Below are 25,616 nucleotides of genomic sequence, written 5' to 3'. Positions count from 1 at the left end.
TGGAGAAATTGGAACCCTCACGCACTGTTGGTGGGAACGTAACTGGTGTAGCCATCTGGAAAACAGTATGGCAGTTCCTCAAAAAACTAAAAATGGAAGTATCCATCAGCCTTCTTAATGCCTAGAAGGGAATGAAGTATGACAACCTGATCAATTACTCAGTAATTACCAACACAAACAAACCCTACTCTGGTCAGTTCAGCCGTGTATAATAACTAACCTAGTTCTATTCATCCCTTGGAAATAAATAACCTGGCATTACAGGAGTCACTATTACAGGCCACTAGAGGCTGGGTAGCAGATAAGTATCTCCTGTTCTTTTTAACACATGGGAAGCGTCAATAGGACTTCTAAAAATAATACCTTCTCTTTACGAAACTTGTATTGTGAGGCGGTTGCTATGTGGTTATCATCTCCAGAGGCAGGTATTACGAGCGTCCACCTACAGATGAGCTGTCTGAGGCTCAGAAAGGTTAAGTCACCTGCACAGGATCACACAGCCGGTAGCTGGTCAAACTAGAGTGCTAAATCACATCTGCCTAATGTCAAGGCCCATGCTTTTCCAGCTCATGGTGGTAGCTTTCAAAAAGCTAATCTGAGCACCTGCTGCATCACTGTGGCAGAATTCAGAGAGCTGGGCCATGATGGTTATCCCCGAGGAATTCAGAGAAGGCATATAGAAGTATTAAAGTCCAGGCGGCGTGTGTATGTGGGGGAAAGGGATGTGAGAAACACGGAGGGAACCCATTCTCTCTGTATGAAGCCCCTCCCTCTCTGTTCCAAGGCTTCAACTGCAACTAGGCAGGAAGAATGCACTTACAAATAGTTTCTTTACTCTTAATAGGGGCCTGTCCTTTCTAGAAAGCCAAAGCACTAACGAGAGGCTTCCAGAATATTCTCCCACTGATTCTTGCAATGGCTCTGCTCCTATTTTCTTGAATGTTATTCAGCCATCATCATTCATACAGATATAATTTTTTTTTTTAATTTTTCCTTGCAAACTTACAAACGGCGTGAGTCCTGTTAATTCCAGGTTCAAAGAACTCTCTGACTGAGGCATGTTCCCAGAGCTCATCACATTCAGTTTCGGGCCCCCCGAAGAAAAGAAAGCTCTTTGAAAGCTGCAAGTATCACAGTGTTATATATAAAACAAATACAATGCCTTAAAAACACACAGTACTTTTCAATTTACAATGCAGTTTTGACTTATCCTCACAACAAACTTGTGAGGTTTTATCATCCCCATTTTTTTTTTACAAAGGAGAAAACGGGCTCAGAGAGTCAGCGTGACTCCCCCCCGCAAAGCCACACAGCGTATAAAGCAGAGTGGGGCACAGACCTGGGTCTCCTGACTTCACAGGCCTGTGCTTTTTTTCCACTAGATAAATCGTCACACTCATTATTATCAGTCCTGAAAAGAGGCAGTGGCAGTACATAGCGTGGGTGACGCGTTCTTAAAAATCTCCAAGCCAAGCAACTCCACCTTGTTCTGGTGACTGTCCTGGGAACTCATATTCCAAATGACTGGCCTCCTTCCATCTGCTAAGTCACGGCTATGACTTGCTACCTAACTTTGTCCTCCTTTGCTGACGTGGCTGCCTAATGTGGGGGGCACCCCTGGCTGGGTGCAGGAGGCAGCCCCTGGCTTGCCTCTTCCCTCTTCTTCCCTTCACTTCCCAGCTCCCCAGATGGAACCCGATTGTACTTTCATCTCCCTTTACTCTGCTGCCAACTTCCCCGGGCTCCCCCAGATGCCTCCTTACTTTAAGCAAATGCTTCTGCATTGCTCTGGGAATAGTCTAATCCTTTTCTCCCTTTTTACATGTTAATGCCGTGATTTACAGCAGCAGTGCTGGATAGGAAAAAAATAAATAAGCAAACAAAGAAATTCTTTCTGTTTTACATTTTGCCCGGTAGTCACTGGGAGGGGGCATGAGAGGGACTGGGGTGCTGGTCGTGTTCTAATGCTGGATCTGGGTGCTGCTTACACAGGTGCACTCACCTGAAAAACATTCACTAATCTGTGCCCCTATGATTCGTGTGGTCTTCCATACGTATGCTAGGACTCCATTAAAAATTCCAACCACAGGGGGCGCCTGGGTGGCTCTGTCAGTTAAGCGTCCAACTTGGGTTTTGGTCAAGATCTTGCGGTTCGAGAGTTCGAGCCCTGCGTCAGGCCCTGCGCTGACAGCTCAGAGCCTGGAGCCTGTTTCGGATTCTGAGTCTCCGTCTCTCTGTCTGTCCCTCCCCCACCGTGCTCTCTCTTTAAATAAAGAATTAAGCATTGAAAAAAAAAATTCCAACAACAGAGTAGGCAGTTTGGTGGGGGTGGTGAACTGGGAAACGCTGAGTGGCTTTCTGGCAAGCCTGTGTTGAGGGAGTCCCTATACCAGAAAAGAAGCCACACTCGATTCCTCCAAAATGTCTCGACTCTGAGAGCAAAGGCCTCAGCATGCTTCAGGGTAGCAATTCCACAGCAGCCCCGACAAAGGGCTCTTCATAAGAACCTACATACAGCTGGAAAAGAATACAGATCACAGAGTCCCAGCCTGTCTCTGGGAGCCGGCATCTCCTCAACCGGGCAGGACATTTCAGGAAAGCAGGTCCCTAAATCCAGGAGGGACACTGCACGATCCCCTAGACCGCCCATCACATACGTTGGCTGAGAAGGTTGTAACTCCTCCAGAGCCTTTCTCACTTTAAGATTTAAGAGTCAAACCTGTAGATGTCGTGTTCTGCTCCCCAACCTAGCAGGGATCTTAAAATTCATTGACATCTGCCTTAAATCCTCTCAATAAGTAACTTTCAAGGATGGATGTAAATAGATAAATGAACAGTAATTAGCCAACATGCCCATCCTGGAGCAGGCAGTAAGTCTGAAGTGACTCACTGTTTCCTGGACTTGCCATGTCCTTTCAAATCTCCAGAGACGTGGATATGCTGTTTCTTAGGCAGAACGCTCTTCCTTTTTTAATCTAGAAAAAAACCCTTAACCCCCTTTAAGGCATAGCCTAAAGGCCTCTTCTTTGGTGAAGCATGTCCTGCCTGTCCCACATTGAGCAAGTGGTCCCTGTTCCAGGATCTAGAGTGCTTTGTCTACACATCTACTAGAAGTTACCCCTTTGCACTGCAGTAGGTACTTCGAGTTTTCCCAAGGCAGGCTTGGTTTCTTATTCTCATTTTCCTCCCTAATGCCTGGCCCGGTCCCTGTTACACAAGAGGTGGTCAAATGCACGTCTGCATGAAGGGGCCACCGAGCTAAGTGATCTCGACATCCACGCATTTATAAAAGAAAATAAACCTCTTCTCTGAACGATTGTTTATGACAGCTCTGTTTGTAACCGTCAGAAAGTGGAAACAACCAAAATGTCTCTCAGCAGGTGGACGGTTAAGCAAACCGTGGTACGTCTACACCGAGAAATGCGATTCAGCGATAAAAAGGAACGAACTATTGATTCATGCAACTTGGATGGTCTCAAGGGCATCACACTGAGTGAAAAAGGTCATACGCTGCATGATTCCGTTTATGTAACACTCTCGGAATTATACAACTGTAGAAATGGAGAACAGATTAGGGGTTGTGAAGGGTTAGAGATGGTGGGAGGGAGGGTGGCGGGTGAGACAAAATGGCAGCACGAGGGACATCTTCGGGTGATGAGATGGGGTCGTTTTGGTTACAGTGGGATTTACATGTATCTACACAGGTTTGATAGACTGGATATTTTGATATCCTGGTTTTGGTAATCACACCGCAATTATGTCAGATGTAACCACCGGAGGAAACTCAGTCGAAGGTACATGGTACCTCTCTGTACTATCTTTGCAACTCCTGTGAATCTATAATCATTTCAGAGTAAAGTTATAACATTTTTTAAAAAACCAGTTCTCTGAGGTTCCTTCTACTGAGTGTCCATCCTTCGCCACAACCTTGCCTATTTCTCAGTCTTTTACAGTTTCAAAACGCCTCCGTGTAGATTAAGTCATGCAACTCTATGACATATCTGTTCCTATCCCCACTTTACAGATAAGGAAACCAAGGCCCCATGCTTGTTGAAGAGCACACCGTGTGTGGCAAAGCTGGTTCTCCAACCTGACTCAGTAGGAAGGGGATTCGGCAAAGGCAGCCTCTGTAGGTGCATCCGGTTCTAACCTCGCACGATGTGTACTTTTGTGGCCCGGCTGTCCTACCTCTGAGTTAGCATTAAGGGTCTGACAATCCATGGTTGGACTGCAGGCCAGTAACTGGACCTACAGAGAAGACACATCCATCAGAGGACTCGATGCTAGGTAGCTGGTGGCATTTGGATGGAGGCATTAGACTCCCCCAATTCCCACCCTCCCGAGGCTAAGAGTTGTTGAGATGAGAATCCCCGTAGCTCCTGGACTTCCATGTTTCTAGAATGCCCTGCCTCTCTGGTTGGCTTCTGTTCCTCTGCTTTAATTTCCCCCACTCCCCATCTCCTGGGCTTCATTCCGTCACACCCCGCTGACTCTAATTATTGATACTCTGTGCCAAGGAGGTGAGCTGTGAAAATGTCTTACCAGATTAGTGAAGATGTATGTGTAATAGGCCGACACCATCCCGAGTTCAGCTGCCTGCAAAGGGAAGAGAAGGAGATGAGAGAGAAAACAAAAACCCACTAGAAGTGAATGAGCAGTAGGGGCTCCAAGTGTCCGCCATTTGTCTGACCCCCTTCCCTTCGGTTCTTACATTGCCCCTGACTTGGAGGATGACTTGGTGGAGGGTCTCTCCCCTGCCACCCTGCTCTCCACCCCTGCAGTGACACTCATAGCAGCCGATGTTCTCATGCGCAACACATTCCCATGGATGTAACCAGATATTATGGAAACCAAAATGACTTTAAGGGAAATGAAGCAAATAATAAAACAGACTAAAATAATTATCTCCCAAACTATTAGCAATAACAATGGCTAACACGTACCCACTCCTTAGTATGGGCCAAGCACTAGAAAGCATTTCGCTGGGGTTAAGTCGATGAGGTAGGCACTATGACTCTTCCCCGACCCCCCACGCTGACAGCCAGGGACATCAAAACACCGAAGGGCTATGGCACTGGTACGAGATCATACATCTCATAAGTGGAAAAAGATGCAATTAAAGCCAGGCAGCCTAATTTCAGTCCTTTTAACCAAACTATACTCTCCCCCAGACGACCGTGATATTGATGGAGGTACTGACAACTCTCAGGGGCCGAGGCAGAGTCAGGAGAGTCTGTGGGTTGTAGGCAATTCCCAAATTAACTCAACCCGACAAATGCGAGCGAGCCAGGCTCCTAAGAGTCTTTGAATCTGCAGTAATGTAGGAAACGAGTGAATCATTTGCAAACTTTGGTCCTTTATTAGTAGTAAGGAACAAGCTGCTTGTGACATGCCTCACCCTTGATCAGAGCGCACCCGCGTGTCATCGTCCCAGGGTTGGGAGGCTGCGACTCCAGAACAGCCTCCCTTTTGTCTGATCTTTGTAGCCATCACAGGTCCCCCACACCAACCTCCCCCGTCAGTGTGCCCGGCTTTGAGCATGACAGGTGCCACCGAAGCCGACAAGTAGATCAGGTAAATAATGAGCCCGGCTCTCCCCAGGGTCCTCGTGCCTTCTGACAGTCAGATTTTCATCATGTATCTTGCAGCCCCAGGGCCACTGGGAAACCGCTTCTGTCGTGACTATGGAGGTGCATGAGGGGAAAACAAGGGCCAGGGTGATTACATTTTCCTCTTACAAAGTGTTTTTCTCTTGAGGAACTCTGGCAACTTTGTGAACGTTCTTATAGGAGCCCCCACAGACTCCTTTAAGAGCAGGCTGGAGTCCTTCCATTGCCACGATTCCACTGGAGACCGAAGTACAGAAGGGCTCTACGCCAGGGCAAGACGGTGCTGGGGTCGGTCACATGGGGCTCGAGGCCTTGCTTCCTCCTCAACTTCCAAGAGGCTGGTATGGCCTGATGCCCATCCCCACCCCGCCAACAGTCCATATAAAAGTGCCGTTGCCGGTTCATCACTGCCTAGACGGGTGGGAGCCCCTGGTTGCAGGGATGGGCAGGGGCCAGGGGACGGGGAGGGGGCACCGTCAGATAGTTAACACCCATTTGTGAAGTCTGCTACCCAAAGAGAAAAGACAAGAGATCCTTGGTTTTTAAGACCTGAATTCTGGGTAAACACGAAGTTTGTTGCCGGAACAGCTGCTCAATAAAGTAGGGGATTACTCTGCAAATCCTTCTGAAATCGAGAGACAGCAAGCAGAGTGTTGCCAAGCTCCAGGGCCAGGCTTGCATGTGCACACCGAGCCTTCCGGAAGCTCCCTGTGCTCTCTGCTCACCCTGCTTCCCACACCGAATCCATCCTTCATGGAGCCCCACCCCCCAGCCCCCAGGGCTGTGCTATAACCCTGGAGAGGAGCTGCCTGCAGCCCCAGCCCAGACCCGAGGCAGGGCATCCCTGCTGGGGGCGCTAGGAAGTCAAACGGAAACAAAGGGAACTGGTTTCCGAAGCCTGGCTCGCTCGTCATTGACGGGCTTGGTTCTAAGGTCACAAGGGCTGAGGGCAACAAGTGGTCCCAGGAAAGCCTGCCACTGGTCACCCAGCAGAACCCTTTGCCAATAATCGTCGTTACGGGGAGAGTTTTCTTCAAAAGCACAGCCATTGAAAAAAAAAAGTGTTGTTAATGAAAATACCCGGTATTGGCAAGGGTGCCATGAGATACCTATACACTTATGGGAGTATAAATTGTTATGGCCTTTTTAAAAGGCAATCTGGCAAATCACATCAAAACCCTTAAAAGCATGCATATCTTTAACTCGGTAATTTCACTTCTGGAAATTTATGCTAAGAAAATATTCGTGAACGTGCATAAAGATTTATGTACAAAGATGCGCATCCCACATTGTTTATTACAGCAAAAGATTGAAAACAACCTGTATCTCCAACAATAAAGGGCTGGTTAAATAAATTATGGTATGCCCACATGATAAGAAATGATGTGCCATTAAAACATTTGCAGACAAATACGTAACGACACAAAGCAAATTGCATGGCATATCATTGAGCGGGGAAAAAAGCAGGTTACAGAAGTACATGGGCCGTGTGACGATCATTTTGAAAACAAACAAATGTGTCTACAAAGGTAGATAGGATAGGGGCGCCTGGGTGGCGCAGTCGGTTAAGCGTCCGACTTCAGCTCAGGTCACGATCTCGCGGTCCGTGAGTTTGAGCCCCGCGTCGGGCTCTGGGCGGATGGCTCGGAGCCTGGAGCCTGTTTCCGATTCTGTGTCTCCCTCTTTCTCTGCCCCTCCCCCGTTCATGCTCTGTCTCTCTCTGTCCCAAAAATAAATAAAAATGTTGAAAAAAAAATTAAAAAAAAAAAAAACAAAGGTAGATAGGATAGACCACGAAATTTCACAGTGGCTGTCTCTGGGTGACGGAATGTCTTAACTTTTCCATGTGTCCCTGTAAGATTTTTCTATCAGACCTCAAAGTCAAGGCTTCAAGAAAGAAAGAAGAAGCTATGATGATTTCTATTTGCTTCTATGTGCTTTTCTGTACTTTCTAAAATTTCAACGATAGACATATTATTAGAAAATAAAAGAGCCCGATCACGCATGCTGGGAGCCATAAAGCATTCTGGAGGTTATTACACTATTATTATAAGGGATGCCCCCAAAAGGCTTCAGCCTGGAGGCTGTCCAGGGATGGGCTCTGGCTACTGCAGTGGGGACCGTGCATTGTCCTGACTGCCCTCTGCAAGGGAGGGGACAATTATCTTACTCCCTGCCCCCAGCTTCCTCTAAAACCTAGAGGATTTTTTCCATCCTTGATAACTTCATTGATCATCGGCCCAGACATAAGAAAAGAAATACAGAAAAAAATTCTGTTTGAGTGTGTGTGTGTGTGCATGTGTGCGTGTGTGTGTGTGTGTATGTATGTGTGAGAGTTGGAGTATATGCTCCCAGACAGACGTGGGTTTGGAGCTGTGCAAAATTACTATAGCAACGGGCTGAAGGGACAGCCCTCAGTACTCAGAGAACTCATTCAAATCTCTTATTAACTCTGAGACCAAAACTAGCTGAGGAGGGGTGGGTAGGAGAGGGAGAGGGGGAAGGGGAGGAAGAGACAATCAGCTGAGTGTCTGGCGGGCTCCTCACAGCTTGGCAGAGGTTAACAAGGAGCCTCGCTCCCCCAGTGGACGATGGCAGGTTGAGTTTAAATGTGTAATTAGAGTGGCACTGGAAGAGGCCAGTGTGCCTGGGGGAGCTGCTGGGAGCCACAGGGGAGCCCGCAGCAGGGTCCATCTGTCTGGGGTTACATGGCTAGCCCAGCCACCAGCCCAGGAACCGGTGGCAGGGGACTCTGAGGCTGCCCAGATGTTTCCAGCTGTTCCCCTGGCACCTGACTTCTCTCTTGGTCTTCCTCTGTCTCTCTCTCTCGTTCTCAGATGGGCCTCCCTCACAGAGCTCCAGTTTCTATTACTGTGAGTTCTGATCCAGGGACTGCCACCCTGCCCCTTGTATTCTGAGGAGGGGTAGGTAGAAGAAACTGCTGATTAGCTGTCAGAGACAACGGGTACCGGCCCGGCTCTGCTCCTCACTGGTGGAGCCTCGGACAAAGCCGTTCCTCTCCCAGAGTCTCAGTGTCTTCATCTGTCGAGGGAAGACAGGATACCGGCCCCACATAGTCATCGAGAGGATTATGCTGGGATATTACGCAGCAGCAGTCTGCAAACTAGTACACCGTACGGGGATTACAGAGGACGGTACACACTCACGGGACTGCCCAGCTTGTCAAAATATGGAAATACTTTTGAGCCACTTGGCACATAGCCTCTGTCCCAAGTGCCCTGCCCCCACTGCCCCGGCCCCTCCCAGGAACCCACCAACCCTGGCAGGGTCTTAGCTGGGGGCTGCCCGCCCGGCTGCACCAGGAGTTAATATTTTTATAACATCATCCTCATTCTGTTTTTTCTTTCAGCTTGCAGGAGCCACCCATTGCAAGTGAAGCACAGAGAAGTCTGCCAGGGTTCGGAGGCCATGACCCAGGGAGAACACCCAACGCAAAGAGGGAGCAGGGCACCAGCTCAGGAGGAGAGAGGGAGGAGGGAGAAGGATGCTCCCCGCCCACCGCACCCGGCCCGGCTCCCACCTTCAGGAGGATGGTGTGGGACATGGAGGCGTTGGCATGGATGATGATGGTGGCTGTCTTGTCGTCCCGGATCTCCTTGAGGAGCGGGGTGGGGTCCCGGGTGTCATCCAGCATCCGGACGGAGAGTGTGTCCTTGGAGATAAGGAATTGCCGCAGCAGCCTCTCCAGGTTTAAAAGGCCTGGAGGGGAGAGAGGATGAAGCCCCTGAGGGTCCGCCGTGCTGCCTGGGGAGACACTGGAGCAAAAGCGAGACAAGCAAAGACCGGGGCTGGAGGCGGGGTCGTGGGTCCGGCCCTACTGCCGGTGCTGAGCAGGTGTCTCAACCTCTGTGGGCTTCGACAGTCCCTTCTAAAGTAAAAAGAATGCTCCCGAGCCCCTATGGCCTCCCCCAAAGCCCTCAGCAAGGCTCTTCTAAAGAGAGACGGAGGTCCCTCGAGTGGGTTGAGGGCCCACTCTCCTTCCCACAGCGCTCGGGAGCGGCCAAGACCAGGGTTCAGAGACCAGCAGGCTTGGTTTCTCTCCTTCACTTGGCCACCCACTCATGAAGTGACCTTCTCATGTGGCCGGGGCTCTTGGCCTCAGTTTCCTCATCTGAAAAACCAAAGGAACAGCAGCCGGCTCCCAGGACGGTGGCGAGGACTAACTGAGATAATCTGTAAAGTGCTTAGGCCCACGCCTCACCCATCATGAACGCCCACGGATGTTCACAGATGTTCCATCTAGCCCTACAAGAGCCCAGCCTTTGTTTTCATGTAGATGTGGGGGGAGCCGTTTCCTCAAGATCACAAGGCCCAGTTAACAGTCCTAACAAAACCCTTTGAATTCCTCAGAGCAGGGTGGCTGCATTAAGACCAGGTATCATTATGATGATAAGAGGACAGGCTTTGAACTGCACTCCAGCAGGCAATAACGTGGGCCCAGAACAAAGCTAAAATATGGGATTGTGAGCGAAGGATTCTCCCCACCACCACCTCCCCCCGCCACCCCCCCCCCCCCCCAGCTGTCTGCTGTCTAGGAGCAGGGGTGGGAGGAGGGTTTCTGGAATGTTATCACTGCGACACAAGGGTCTCAATTCAGCGTTGCCTCTGAAAAGGCAGGCCAGGAAGAAGGTGTGTGTGAGGGGTGGAGGGTGGGGTCTCCCGGGAAGACAGTGGTCTCAACTCCAATGGAAAGAGAAGCAAAGGCATTCGTTCCCAAAAGCAACGACAAGAGTAACATTTATTGGATCCTGATTCTGTTTCCATTCTGTTCCAGAAAATGGGCTAAATATTCTACGTGGCTTTTCTAAGTCCTCACCACAATCCTACGATGCGTTTTGATCCCACACACAGAGGGAAACATGAGGCTCTTGGACCCGGCTCCACACCCTGGATGGCAAGGAAGGACTGGCTTTCTAACCAAAGCCCCCTGGGCTCTGCTCTCTGCCCCAGCTACAGGATGTTCATTGCAGGCCTGTCTTGAACGTGACCCCAGACTCCCCCGGTGCAGATTCCTCACCCTCCCGACCCTCAAAGATCGAAAGGTGAGAGAGAGACCGGGAGGGGGGGCGGGGAGGGCTCTGAAGGGCATCTCTTCGACCTCCCTTGATTTGTAGAGATGATGAAACTTGCCTAGTCACACAGGGACGCAGCTGGGACCAGAGTCCCCACTTTGTCATCTCCAGCCAGCCCTCTTCCCATGAGACCGGGTGCCTCTCAGGATACACGCATAAGAAGCAGCACACACAGAACCTAGGAGGGGCTCGGGGGCGTGTGTCTTACATCTCTGGACTCGGGGACGAAAGCCCCACACCGGGCATGTTATCTGACAAGGATGAGGTGGCAGGGTGGAGCCCGAGGGCCCGGCGATGAAGCCAGGGGCTCTGGGAAGGTAGTGCCAACCCCCATCCTCCCACCATGGGTCCCGACAAGGCGGTCCGGCAAGCTGGCAGCTGCAGCAGGAAGGGAAAACTCTGGGAGGGGCGGTCATTCAAAAGAGGCTCCATGGGGTGCCTGGGTGGCTCAGTCGGTTAAGCGTCCGACTTCAGCTCAGGTCACGATCTCGCGGTCCGCGAGTTTGAGCCCCGCGTCGGGCTCTGGGCTGATGGCTCAGAGCCTGGAGCCTGCTTCCGATTCTGTGTCTCCCTCTCTCTCTTCCCCTCCCCCGTTCATGCTCTGTCTCTCTCTGTCTCAAAAAGAAATAAATGTTAAAAAAAAAAAAAATTAAAAAAAAAAAAAAAAAGAGGCTCCAGAACCAGTGGGCCTCTCCTTCCTTCCCCCACAGGGTCTTGAAGGAGACTTGTGAACCTCCACTCCCACTGCTGTCTGTGCCCCCTGCAGCCCCTCACCACCACCCCCATCAGGAGGGGCTTGACCCTCACCAGCTGTGTGATCTTGAGAAGTCGTTTAACCTCTCTGAGGCTCCGTTCTTCATCTGCAAAATGGGTGTAACAGGGGAGAACTCACTGAGATGCTGGACTGTGTGGTTTCACTGTTCCTTCCGCATTTACTCATCCCCACAACAGCTCAAAGGCAGGTGTGGCTCAGTGAGGCAGAATAAAAAGGGACTAAAGTCCAAGCCTGTTCCACCAACATCTGTGCGTCCCAAGAAGCCAGGCACTGGGCCCATAGGACGTCAGCAGAGAAGAGGTATCATACAAACCCTGCCCTCCGGGAGCTTAGAGCGCTGGGACTTGCAACTAAGTCTATAACAAGGTTCCCACCATACCCGTATTTTGTTTGATGGGCTAAATCATCTGGGTTTCCACGGGGCAGCCTCTTTTAGTTCTGTGTGTAAAATGGAGAGAATATTCACCACGCCTTCCTCAGAGGTCGTGAAAAGCAAAACCCCACCTGCACAAAGGTCAGAGCACCTGACCCCAAAGACCCTATACAAGGGGGGCAGGAAAGGCCACAGCCGGTGCTCCTGGAATGCTGGCCATCTCTTTGGCTCAAGAAAATATCTGTCTGGGCATGCTATGGGGGAGAGGGCAGCTGGAAGGGTGAGTAAGGGAGTGGAGGCAGAGGGCAAGGCCACCGGTCCTGGGATGTAGCAGGGAGGGTCTCTAGAGTCTGGCTGGGAAAGAGGCCAAATCCCCTGGCATTCCTCGGAGTGGGGGCGCAGTTCAGCGGGACGAGACAGGGAAGCTTGGAGGATGCCACGGGGATTAGGCACAGCATGGAGACGCTTGGCCAGGGCAGCATAGGGGCAGTTCATCCCTTTAAAACTGGCAGGTGCCCTGAGCTTCCAGGGAAGACCTCCTAGATGTGAGATAAACTGGGGACCCTGCTTCAATTAATGCCCAGCGTGCCTCACCCGACTGCCCCTGGGGTGCTTTGCTGCCCTTTCAACAAGGAAGCAGCACCCCCGCCCCCATCTCCTCCAGCATACTGTGCACATGCTGAGTGAGAAGCAGGGTGGGGACAGGGAGGGGAGAAGGGCAGAGAGTGCTCGGAGGGCTCTGCATCCCACCCAGGATCTCTGATCCGTCACCCCTTTCCCAGGCTGGAAGCAGCAGACAGGGACCAGGGTGGCAGGTGAGTTCTGGCTCCGGTGCCGCTGGGATTGGTTAGTTCTGGTGGCTCCCTCCGCCCCCACCCCTCCCCAGCACCTCAGTGTCCTTACCTGTAAAGTAAGGATAACAACTACCTTACAGGGTTAGTAAGAGGATGTCAAGTAAAGCAGAGCAGTGTCCGTCCCCTAGAAGATGCTTCACAAATCTGGTTTCCATTCGACCCCTCCCCCACCCATTCACATCCTAACTGTCCTTTCATCCCACCTCCTCTTCCCAGATTTATCATCCAATCCGCAAAATACGGCTCTCGGTTAGAAACCATGTAACATACTTGGTAGCGTATATGCACGCATATATGTATATACATTATAGTATATGCATAAGCACTCAGTATTTCATGGTGTTGGGTAGGAATCCCACTTCAAACTCTTCTGCACACACCCAGTGTGAGGCAGGGGGCACAGTGCTGGCTGGTGGGCTGAACTAGAGACTCCCAAGGAAGACTCCCAGGGAAGACTCCCTGGGAGACTGTGGCGGAGGGGGGGGGGTGCAGAGAGAGACCCTATGTCTCAATAGAGCAGGGGAGCAGCGGTGCCAAGTGGGGAACAGACACCATGCCACTTCAGGAGCAGCTGAAGGAAGGGGGGTGCCTGGCTCAAGAAGAGACAGACTTGCTCTTGGCAGCCTGAAGGACGACACCCTAGAACAGGGTGGATGGAGGTCACAGGGAGATAGACCTAGCTTAACCTAAGGAAGAACCTCTGTCTGAGCTGTCTAAAGATGCAGTGGGCTGCATCATAAGGTAGTGAGTTCCCCGTCACTGGAGGTAATCAAGGAAAGCCTGAAGCCCCTCTTGATGATTGTCAGAGAGTGAATTAACCCAGGGAATGGTAAGTTGCTCTAAAAGAACACTGATGTTTTTCCAGCCTAGGGATTCTTCAGTTCTATGAATCAGAAAGGGATCTTTTTTTTTTTTTTTTATTCTGGGCAGTGGAAGGAATTTGCAGAAGGCAAAGTGTGGTTTAGTTACATTAGGAGTTTTTCAGCGCAGTGTGGCATTTTCCAATCGTCACTCTCTTCCCCTCGATCTGTTTAATGGCACTAAGGGATTCGCCGAAGGCTGCTGGTGCCACCAGAGGGGTGAAGAGCTGTTCTCTTCCCAGCTTCCCCTCCACCTCTACCCCAGCCCTCTTCTCCTGCGGGGCCCTTGGCCCAGCAGCAGGTCTGCCTGCCAAGTCCAGGGCTGAGAGGGACCTGGGGAACCCATTAGTCTCGCTCAAGATGCAACGGGATGGATCGATGAGAGCCTCAGCAGGCCGGCTGTTCTGGGAAGAAGGAGGGAGGCTGGCTTCTGCAACCGGAAGGCAGGGGGCCAGGCAGGGCGGGAGGAGGAGAGAAGAGCTGTGAAAGGCACAGCCGGGGTTGGACAGGGCCGTAGGACAAGGACACAAATACCTAAGTGATGGGTCTACAGGGGCACAGAGGACCCTTGTATCAAAAAAAAAAAAAAAAAAAAAAAAAAGAATAAACACCCATTTCGACTGGCATCCCTCTCTCTCCACAGGCTGATTCCCTTGGCTACGGGCTTTGGTTCTAGAAAAATGCTAATACTCCCAGAACAGACAGCACTTTGACATCTTGTGGGAGGCAGCTGATGTAATAGTGACCTCAGAGGTCTGTAGCAAGGATTTAGGGAGATAACATGGTTCACCATCGCACTCACTGCCCTGAACCTGGAAAGGCTCCATTCCCCTTCTCCCCGTGCCGGCCGCACAGGCCTCAGGGCGTGTCATTTTCAGTTTTCAGACCTTTCCTCGGCAGCAGATCCTGAAGGAGAGATGGGAATGAGAGTCTAGGGTGTCGCCAGTAGGGAAAAGGCACAGAACAAGTTCAAGGGCCTGAATGATGCATTTCACCTGCTTCTTGGTTTTTGTCTCATCCCACAGCTGGGCTTGGCCCTGAGGCCAGGCAGGGGAGACCAGGCTACAGGAGCCAGAGGAGGAGAGAGACAGGGCCTGGGGGACGAGGTGAGGCTTCCTGCTCACAGGAGGGCTGTCCTCTGCCTTGCCTGGCCCTGTGGGCCATCTTCTCTGATGGTAAGGGTGCGTGTGGGAAGAGCCTGGCCTCTGCGCTCCTGCTGTCCCCTGGAAGAAGAAAAGGTCTCTCTCTTCTGCCTTTTCCACAGTTATCTGGAGAAGCAGGGGGAAGAGGTAATAAGAACTATGTGTGTTAAAACACTTCATGTCTCTTCTCCTCATGCATCTAATAGGAATGTTTACGGAGTTCATCTTCTATGGTTATCACGAAGTTTGTTTATTTATTTTTAATGTTTATTTATTTTTGAGAGAGAGTGAGAGAGAGTGTGTGAGCAGGGGAGGGGCAGAGAGAGAGAGGGAGACACAGAATCCAAAGCAGGCTCCAGGCTCTGAGCTGTCAGCACACAGCCTGGCGGGGCTCAAACCCACGAGCCGTGAGATCATGACGCGAGCCGAAGTTGAATGTTTAACCCACTGAGCCACCCAGGCGCCTCCATTATTGTGAGGTTTAAATGGGATAATTTAAAAAGCCTTAGCAGGGTTTTGGGCACATAGTGAGTGCTCAACAAATGGTTAATTTTTCTCACTATGAGGATAAGGCCTCCCATAGCGAGTGCCTCCTGGGGCTGGCATGGAGAGGTCCACTAGTGCCCCAGTATTGTCACAAGGGGCCCTGGGTCTCCTCCACCCCTTGCTGCCATGACCTCAATTACAGGGTAAAGTAACAGTGAGTAAGTGTTTATTATGTTCTGGGCCCCCATACCTTCCACCCGAATGCCCTGAAAAGCAGTATTATTCCCACTTTACACAGGAGGGAACGAAGGCTCAGAGAGGTCCAGTGATGTGCGTGATATCACACAGCTCCTGAGTGGCGGAGCAGCTTGGTTCGACTCCAAAGACGGTTCTCTTTTACCGCACATTCTGCACTTCTCTCCAGCTGTGCCTCCTCCCTGGGGTCGGAGTCTGCTCCTCTCCCACCACCTGGACTGAGTTTCGCAAGCACAGGGACAGTAGGAGGACAGAGCTGAACTCTGGTCACTGTGCTCCAGGTCCTGACTTGGCGTTGTTCACAAGGGCTCCAACGGGGGCGCCCGGGCAGCTCAGTCGGTTAAGCGTCCCACTTCGGCTCAGGTCACGACGTCACAGCTCGCGGGTTCAAGCCCCGCGTCGGGCTCTGTGCTGACAGCTCGGAGCCTGGAGCCTGCTTCAGATTCTTTGTCTCCCTCGCTCTCTGCCCCTCCCCCGCACGCACTCAGTTTCTCTCTCTCAAAAACAAACAAACTTTAGAAAAATTAAAAAAAAAACAAACAAAAAACGGGCTCCAAGAAGGAAGGGAAGAAAAACTGGTGTGTGCCTCTTGTTTCCTAAGTGCAGCTGCCGTGTCATGCTCGGTGTGTGTCATCCTATTGAATGCCCTCGGCCATCCTTCCAGGGAGGTATCGTTGTCCCCACTTTATAGACAAGACAACAGGAGGCTAGAGAGTTCCTAAGTCACCTTCCCAAGGTCACACAGGAAGTAAACAGGTGGCAGAAGGCATAGCGGCACACGACATGGCCACAGAGAGCGTAAATACTTAGAACGCCAAGGCGAACGTAAGATATATACATGTGATATATATACATATACTTCACACAAAGGTACCAGGAAAATACGTAATGCTTGTGACCAAAGGGAGTCTAAGGCTCTGGGTCCATCCTGAGCGTCTCAAAAGCTTACTGTGTGTCAAGGCTGGGTGATCTCACCAACGGGCCTCAGGGGCCATGGTGGGAACCCCAACTCTCCTTGGAAGCCCCCAAACAGCCACGTCCCCTACGCTCAATGGTGATGACCAATATGGCATGCCTAGGCCCCTTGCCTCTCCCCCAGCCTCATTACAACTAAGCACTTGTGGGTGTTCTGATTTTTCTCCCCCGATTCAAGAAAAAAAAAAAATAATGTAAAACACAATACAACTCTACTTGGTCCAAAACCCGCTTATTAAAAATCTACTTTTGGAGAGAAGGAGAGTAAGTGGTATGATTCCCCATGGAATGATCTCTGTTATGCCTAATTCTGATGGCTGGAAAATAGAATTAGATGCCTGTTCCTAATTCAAATTGCAGTGTCTCCTGGACCTGCATTAATAAGGAAGGAGAGCAGAGTTTCTCCTCCAAAGCTCTGAGCTACATTTCCCTTCAGTCCCTGATTTCTTCACCCTTTGATTAGATTTTAATCCTCCTTGCCCTTGAACTTCTCCTGAGCTGCCCGCCCTTCCCTGGGCCCTGGTGGGTGGGACCGGAGTCACCCAGCAAGGCTCAATGGATGAGTTCTTCAAGCAGAGGCAGCACTGTGTGGTCGATGAGTCCCTCCTGGGCTGTGGCCCGGCCTCTCTGGGACTTGGGCAGGCTCATCCTTTTCAGGACGGGGTCTGGGCACGGCCATCCTGCACCCCGCTCAAGGGAGCGAGGGGACACGCTGCTCCAGAGAGAGCTCTGCCCCTCAAAGGACAACGTGCCCACCCTGAGCTGGGGCTCTGAGTCTGTCTGTGCAGACCAGGAGGGCGGGAGGGGCTGTGGAGGAGGACATTCCGGCCCAGAGTCAGAGGACCTGAGTTAGAGTCTCGCACCAGCTGTGCGACCTCAAGCAGGTCCCCGAGCAGCTTCAAGACTCTGGTTTCTTGGCTCTGGAACGACCGGGGAGGAGGGAAATGGAATGGCAAAATCGTAATTGAAAGTGCCCTGCCATCTGCAAGGACTCGTATGAATGTCAAGGGATATTGTGATTCTAAGGGAAAGAGCCCTGGTCTAGGAGGCAACAGACTCTAGCACAGTGCTCAGTGCACATTAGGTGCTTAACTGACAGAGGAGTAACTTCCTTCCCAGGAAGAGCTGAAGCGGAGAGAGCAGGGCTCACCCTACGCGCAAGAAGGACTGAGGCTAGACGTAAGAAAGAACTTCCCATCAGGCTGGTGAGACATTGGACTCGGCACTAGGGAAGGGCTGCAGGAGGATCTCTGCCAGGAGAGATTTACGGCCTGTCCTTTGTCTCTTAACATTCCTGCCATATGCATGGAGGGCACCAGTTCGGTCCTGCCCGAGCGGGTTTCTGGCAAACATTTCTAGGGGAGAATCCTTGAGTTTGCGACACCATTCAGCGATTCGAGGATGCCGTACGAGGAGGGCCAGCTGGTGGAATGCGACGTTTCCCAACTCCCTTCTATCAACTACTAGCATCCGGTGGGCTTTTCTATCAGCGGCCTTTTGGGACTCATGGTCAAAACTGTTTGGAAGGGAAGAGGTAAGTGGTTGCTTTGGCCACAGGACAACTCAGAGCATCCGTGCTAATGTGTGCTGTGAATCTCCATGAGGGGGAAACAGAATGAAGTGTTTATCCAAACGTTTCTCCTTTTCATTTTTTATTTTGGCCACAAAACACTTCTCATCTAAAGCAGTGCTGTCCGATAGAGCTCTCTGGGATGCCGGGCATGTTCTGTGTCTGCATTGTCCACAGGTGGCCAACGAGACTGAGGAACTGGATTTTGAGTTTTATTTACCTTCCACGTGGGGGAATTCCAAGACCTCCAAACCCACTGGGTCCTTGTAATAATTAAAGAAACTATATAGAACGCGCACAGGGTTGGGACTGTTACTTTGTTTCTTGGGTAGCACCCAGTAAATCATACATCTGTGTTTATGCAAATAAGGGAATGAATACACATCATGGGGAGGCCGTGGGGTGCAAGTGCCTGGTAAAGAAGGTGTTTTTGACCCTTGACAGAGAAAGGACCTTTGTTTACAGATGCTATAGCGATTCGGCGTAGAGAAAAGACTTAAGCATGCAGAGCAGTTCAGGGAACCCATAAAAAAAAAAAAAAGGAGCCACGATGGGAGGTGACAAACCTTTGCCAACAGAGCCCACCCAGCCCTGCAGGGTGAGGCCTGCATAGGCGAGGTGCACAGGACACAGATCCCTGGGGCTCGGACACTGGGCCCCAGGGGCAGGTAGTGGCCAGCACCTGCCTGACCACATGTGGGTACACAGCTGTCACTGGGAGCACACAGATGCACAGATTTGCTGCAAAGTGCTGGCTTAAATTAGCTAAATCTCATAAACACTAAATTTATGTTACAAATCGTCTGACAGTCAGAGACACCGTATTTCTAAAACCTGCATTTGCAAAAAAATGCTTTATCAGGAATTGCCCTTGGACCTCATTCCATCAGCAAAACCCGCTCTCCAGGGGAAGAAGCTTTTCAACCCATCAAGTACAAAATGCATCCAATTTTATATTTTCCCTCTCTCTCTCTTTTTTGTAGCTCCTTAACAATGAGGCTGAAAATGTGGGAATTGAGTCTGTGGATGCAAAAAGGCTTGGAGGTTGGCCAGTCTCCCTGTAACCCAGTTCTCTCTGTTCCGCCCATGCCTGGCAAAGGGTGTTCCTGGATTTCTCTCTCTCTCTCTCCCTCCCCGCCACCATATAGACAAACAGCCAAGGACGCATGGGAATCATCCCCGCCATCTGAGGGAGCCCTCCCCAACCTGGCTTACTCCCAGCCAGGGGCAAATCGATCAGGCTGAAATCCACAAGCCAGGACTGTGTGGGGTGGAGCCCGGCTGGGGAAACTTACATTCTGCTTTGGCACAGATGAGGCAGGCGGTGGTGCAGTTGAAGAAGTTCAGGATCCCAGCTACAGCCACGCTGATGTCGGTGTTGCTGGGGTGGAGGTTCAGGGTTGTGAATCTCTGGGACTGGAACTTGATAAATTCCTCTGGGGCCACTTTGAAATGGGGGACCTGGGAGGAGGAGCAAAAAATAGGCAGCAGGGAGGATCCAGGATGAGTGAAAAAGCCAGCAAGCCTCAGTGAGGCGAGGCTGTGGACGGTGGATTCTTCCGTGTAAGAAGAAGGTCTACGGAAGACCTTTGACACACGTCGGTGGAGGTGCAGCTTGCGGGATTCGGGACCCTCACCAGAGCAAGAAGACAAGATGACATCCTTGATGTTGCACTTGACAGTGCTTAAAACAGGACCACCCAGGAGGAGAACCCCTTCCCCCGGAGACCCGTATAAACATACTGTGGGCCTTGGAGCTGGGGTCTGTGGCCCTGAGAGGCCAAAACAATAGGTCTTTATTCTCAGAACAACTGCCCACTGCAAGGCAGCCAGACAAAAGGCTCGTAGAGGCGTAATCCTTATGATATTTTATTTGTAGTTAATAAATCAGAGCAGAGACGACAGAAAGAGAAAAACACTGCCCTGGGGACTAAGCAAGGAGCCCCATCAGACCAGCCTGGCCGACAAGTGTATAAACCAGCTCCCAACAAACTTCCTATGTGACAGCCTGGACCGGGTGCCTCCACAGACATACACACGGAGTAGGGAGCGCCTGCCGCAGGCTAAGGAGCCAACCAGAGAGCCTCTGAACAGAGCCAGGTAAATAAAAACCTGCTCTGGCTTCATTAGGACCGTGTCAGCTTCTCTCCGCGTCTATTACTGATCTTTCCGGCAGGCACTGCCCCTGCCTGCTGCCTCTCTTCTCCCGGGAAGAGATATTAACAGGCTGTGATGCTGCTTTATTGGCAGCTTAGGCTGTTGGGTGGGTAATAGGAAAGTTAAAGCGTAATAAGCTGCCATCCACCTTGATTTGGTTTTGTCACCCTCATCCCTGGTAGCCATAGCCAGGAGAGCTGAAGGCTACTTGCGTCTATCAGAGACGGACTCAGGAAACCTCAACCCCTGTCTTTCCTTAGGACCCGTGCACTATGGGAGGGCCAAGGTACAGCCAACATGGTTTGGAATGATGTTAAAGCAAGCGGGACTGGGGGTAGACAGCAGAAAGGACTTCCTGGTGGTGAGTTCACCGGCTCCTAGAGTGGGTTATTCAGAAATGACTGCAGACGTTTTCTTTGCCTGGGCCAGTCCAAAGTCTGGGGTAATGTTGAGATGGTGTTTATAGGGGTCTGCTACCTTGTCCTTTTAAGATTCTGGGAGAGGTCAGCCAGAGACCAGAGCTCCTCTGCGACTGGGGGCAGGGGAGAGCGAAGATTTAGCAGAAATCAGGAAACTCTTGAATTCAGCTAGGATTAGCCCTTGAACCACAGAGAGGGCACCCAATATTTTCTAGCAGAGACTGAAAAATGCACACCTGGAGAAACCCAGGCGAGTTAGGAGACAAGACTCAGAAGAGTGAGGTGGATCTAAGGGGTGTCACAAGGGGTCCTTCTTCCCAGCTTGTATTTTGCATCCCATACAATCTGCCTAAAAAGAACAAATGCACCTCAAAAGGAGAAACCGTTCACAAAGGAGCAAGATGGAGGCCAAGGCCAGGCAGGGGCAGGGTGGCCAGGCTGGGTAGCCGCTTCCTGGGTGGCCACCCAGCCTACGCGGTTCCAGCTAACTCACCCCCAACAGAGTGGAACCTTAGAGACACCCTTGAATCCACAGACCCTAGCGATGGATGAGGAAAAATACTCCGGATATTCAAGGAAGTGAAGGACAAATGGGTTTTCCAGGTTATAGACTTGGGTTTGCAGCCAGGTTCTGCTGTGTGATTCGGGGCAAACTACGTAACCTTTCTATGCTCCCTTAGGATGGAGAGAATGATACGTGCCTCTAGGATTTTGGGGAGGATGAAATGAGAGCCTGTGTATGAAGGACACAATGGCCCAGTACCTAACATGTAGTAAGTGTTCCAGTAATGCCTACTTGCTTCCCTTCCCCTTTTCTCCCCAAATCTAGGGGCTCCTGAAAAAGCTCTTGAAACTCTTCTGTGCGGGGGTGAGGCTGGAGGGGCCTCCCCAGGAAGTGGAGTCGGTGGGAAGTCTCCCGCACAGCCCGGCCATCTTGCAGGCGGCTGGAAAACCAGCCAGCTGCTCTGACGGGCCCAGGCAGGGATGGCCCAGGCCAATCCAGCTGATTCTCTCTCTAGGACAAAGATCAATCCGTAATTGATTTGCAATTGCAAATGCATCCCAGCAAGTCATTGTGGAGGTGTGGGGGGGAAGGAGAGGTGAGGCAGAAAGCGACCAGCCACAGGGCTACAGAGAGGGTAGCAGCATTTAAAGGAATGAACTCCTCGGTGAGAACTCCATTTCTTTTCCCTGGAGCGGAGGGGAATCAGTGTGAGGCAGTTCAGCCTCATAAAATATGAAAAGAAATGCATAATCTGAATGGAAAGGAAAGGATGCTCTGGAAGGGATGCTCTGGCTGTTCCCTGGGCAGCACAACCTGTCTGGCTGGTCAGTGGCATGGGGGCCAGGGTGGCAGGGTGGGGAACACGGTTATAAATCAGGGTCTCTGCCTCTGGCCTGAAATGCCAAACAGGGTTAAGGGATATGTGTTAGCGGAGGGAAAAAAAAAAATCCCCTGAACCCCACGCGGAGGCCATTTTGGAGTGGGGGTTGGGGGGGTGACTGTAAGGGACAGTGAGGCAGTGTGATGGGGAGGGGGGTGAGAGGAGAAAAGAGGAAACGGGGAGCTGAAGTCTTGGCAACCTCACTTGGTGAAGATCACAGGGACTGCTGGAATAACAGCCTGCCAGAGATCTGAGCTGTTACTTGGAGCACGGCAAGAAAGATTTAAATTAAACATCAGCTCTAACTTCCTGGGGCCAAGGCCTGTCAGATGAGGGGGGGGGGTGCTGAGTAGAGGGGTGGCGGGGGAATGCAGTGAAGACAGAAGCACCTTTTTTGGCCTAGGATGAGTCAAGAGTCATCTTTCAGGGCATCTGAGGGGGTAGGGATGGGGAGCTCTCCGCAGAGACCTGGCCTGTGGCCAGAAGGCTCAGGGGGCTTAGCCTATAGGGCAGTGGCCCAGGGCTGGGGAGGCAGGGGTGGGGGGGACAAGACCAGCCACAGGACTAGAGCTAGGACGGCAAAGCACTTTAAAATGCAGGTAACGGGGCGCCTGGGTGGCTCAGTCGGTTAAGCGTCCAACTTCGGCTCAGGTCATGATTGTGGATCTTGTGAGTTGGAGCCCCACATCGGGCCCTCAGCTGTCAGCGTGGAGCCCGCTTTGGATCCTCTGTCCCCCTCTCTCTGCACCTCCCCCACTTGTACATGCTCTCTCTCAAAACTAAATTTAAAAAATTAATAAAAAAATAAAGTGCAGGTAACAATTCTGAGAGGGGGTTCATGAAGAGGCAAGATAGATATCTGGGCAAAGACTCAGGGATTCGCCAGGCCGCCTTCTGACCGTGAGAAAAGTGGGTGACATTAAGGGGGTAGACTCCAGGGGACTGTAGGGGGGTGGTGGTAGGCTCCAGGGGACCGGGGGCAGGGGGTTAGGCTCCAGAGGATGGAGGATAGGCAGCAGGGGCGGCTTGCTGAGGCAGTATCTGTCCCGTGGTGGGTTTTCTCCTATTTCTAGAATCAGATCCTCCCAAAGCCACTGCTCCTGGAAGGCTGAGCCTCCAGGCCCCAGAAAAGGTGCAAGACTGACCCTTCCTTCCCCTGTCCCTCTGCCCTGCCCTCTCCCCGGCTGCTGACCTTGCACCTCCCGTCACCAAGCTCTGTCTGTTCTCAAAGGACCCTGGCTAGAAGGCTCTTCAGGGCAGAGAAGGGCTGAGGGGGTACTTTGCCACTGTCTCCCAGGGATGTATGTGAAAGGGAAGACTGACGGATTCCTGGAGAAACTAGGAAGGGTTCCAGCAATAAGCGAAACAACAAAGTTTCGAGTTCGTTTTCTCCAGGGGAAAAGGAGGGAGAGAGTTGATGGAACAGAGAGCAGGCTATTACTCAGAAACTCATCCCCAACTGTCTTTATCCCCCATGGAACTGGAAGCAGTGGAAATGATCTCAACACTGAAACGACGGAAGCTCAAGTTCGAGGTGACACCTGAGGAAGAATTCACTGATTGAAGAAGTAAACACTGGAATTGGTGAATGGGGAAGAAAACCAAAGACAACCTTTTCCTCGAGAACTTAGACAGCAAGAGTTTTAAACTTTATTTTAGCAATAAAATGTAGCAGTGCCTCCCCCGCAAAGGCATTCTTTGCCAGAATCGCCGTATCTGAACAGAGAATCATGAAGCAATTCCTGGGGAGCTCAGACTTCTGTCTTCTTGGTGTCCACAGCCTCTCCCTCCACCCATCACCGCCAAGGGCCCCCCCTCCGCCCCCGCAACGCCCCACCCCGGGACGCAAAGACCCAGAGCAGCTCAGTTTAAAAGTCCTGTTGTGAAATCTCCCCTCCGTGTCCCCTCCACCCAAACAGCCTGGAGAAAAGTGAGTACCCAACAAAGGACCACTTCTTCTCACTGTTTTGATGTTGTTGGTAACACCAACCAGGCCCCAATGGGCTCCTCCAGACCTTGAGAATCCATGACATCTTTGGGCCCAGGGCACAGGTTGCCAGCCCGGAGACAGTCCCCAGGCTGGCGTAGCACTCACCTCCTTCTCCCCACAGATGTTGCTGATGATAGAGCTGGAGGCCGGACTGGAGGAGGGTCCCAGGACGGCGACCACCCCCTTGGGGAGGATCTGACACACTGCGGCCAGCAACAGGACGGAGCGGGGGCAGCAGGAAAGGAAACAAGGCACTCATCAGGCGGGATGGGGGCCGGCTCCCCTGCCTGGGGTTCAGGCTCACGCCCAACCTTCACCTGCAGGACCCTCACCTTCCGCCACCCTCCCCCCAGCCTCCTCCCACCTTTCCAAACTCAGTGCCTCTCCTCTTCTGGACTATGGGGCTCCGGGACAGCTTTATTGGAGTTTATGGAAGGTATTAAATGAGGAAATGACCCAGGTTATGACAACATACGGCCACAGCCAACAGGGTGCGTAAATTGTCTTGGCTGTCCCTGAAGGACGGGGGCTAACGGCGGAAACCTGCGGATTCCATCCTGCCAGACCTGCAGCGAGGGTGCTGGGAGCCTCAGCATGGCTGCCTCGGGGGCTGAGGGCCCAGCTCACAGAACGGTCACCTGCCGTGCAGTCTGTTAGCCCCTCAAATCTAAAGAGGAAGGGGAGGGGCGCCTGGGTGGCTCAGTCGGTTAAGCGTTCGACTTCGGCTCAGGTCATGATCTCATGGTCCGTGGGTTCGAGCCCCACGTCGGGCTCTGTGCTGACTGCTCAGAGCCTGGAGCCTGTTTCGGATTCTGTGTCTCCCTCTCTCTATGACCCTCCCCCGTTCATGCTCTGTCTCTCTCTGTCTCAAAAATAAATAAATGTTAAAAAAAAAATTAAAGAGGAAGGGGAGGAAGAAAGGCAGACAAGCAGTGGGACAAAGGGTGGTAGAGAGGACGCAGAGAAGAAATCAGACTCAGCTAAAGCCAAGGGAGCAGGAGGGAGATAAGCAGAAAGAGAAAACAAGAGGGAGGGAGGGAGGGAGGGAGGGAGGGAGAGAGAGAGAGAGAGAGAGAGGGGCAAGGAGTCTCATGTCTCGATGGCATCCTCTGTCACTCTTGCTCACCTAGACCCCAGCTTGGTGCACCTGCTTCCCTGAGTGTGTCGGGCACTTTGTGATCTTGGGCTTCCCCACGGAGAAGGAGCCCTTCCTTCCTCTACTCTGGACACTCACCCTGTCAAAGAGCACCTCAAATGCCCTCCTCCTTACGCCTTCCCCGGCTCCCTTCTGTGGAATTAATCTTCCCCATCTCCCCCAGGGCCCCTGAGGCCCCTCGTGTGTCCCTCTGTACTGAGACGCTTGTAAATGTGCCGAATTCAGCTTGTTGCTTAGATGTCTTTCTGCTCTCACTAGATTTCAAACCCCGTAAGGGCAGCAGCTGAGCCATACTTGTCTCTAAGACCCCGCTTCTCACCTCCTCAGTGTCCAGCACAAGGTTTTCTTGGTGCCCAGCTCACAGTCATTGAACGAATGAGTGGAGGGATGGATGACTACCCAATCAGAAGAGGAGGAGAGAATCTCAGATTTTAAAACGCTACAGACTGAGCACCAAAGGATGGGAGAAAAAGGAGGTGACAGAGAGAACTTGACCGTGGTATCAGAACCCAAGAGT

The 25,616-nt window shown here is 51.7% G+C and overlaps 1 protein-coding gene across 2 annotated transcripts in view; it reads right to left on the bottom strand.

Moving 5' to 3' along the window:
* The window catches only part of GRIK4 (glutamate ionotropic receptor kainate type subunit 4), a 431,580-nt gene that overhangs the window by 140,433 nt on the left and 265,531 nt on the right, over positions 1 to 25,616 (bottom strand). For both annotated transcript variants that reach the window (XM_043579641.1, XM_043579642.1), the window contains exons 5-8: positions 24,049 to 24,146; positions 19,288 to 19,453; positions 9,151 to 9,329; positions 4,543 to 4,596 (exon numbers count right to left, since the gene is read on the bottom strand). In XM_043579641.1, the coding sequence (XP_043435576.1) occupies positions 4,543 to 4,596; positions 9,151 to 9,329; positions 19,288 to 19,453; positions 24,049 to 24,146 (497 nt within the window). The remainder of the gene's footprint in view (positions 1 to 4,542; positions 4,597 to 9,150; positions 9,330 to 19,287; positions 19,454 to 24,048; positions 24,147 to 25,616) is intronic.

Source organism: Prionailurus bengalensis, chromosome D1 (genome assembly GCF_016509475.1).
Source record: "Prionailurus bengalensis isolate Pbe53 chromosome D1, Fcat_Pben_1.1_paternal_pri, whole genome shotgun sequence".
NCBI lineage: Eukaryota > Metazoa > Chordata > Mammalia > Carnivora > Felidae > Prionailurus > Prionailurus bengalensis.
The sequence above is the reverse complement of the archived record's forward strand: the minus strand, read 5'-3'. Positions and strand labels throughout refer to the sequence as shown.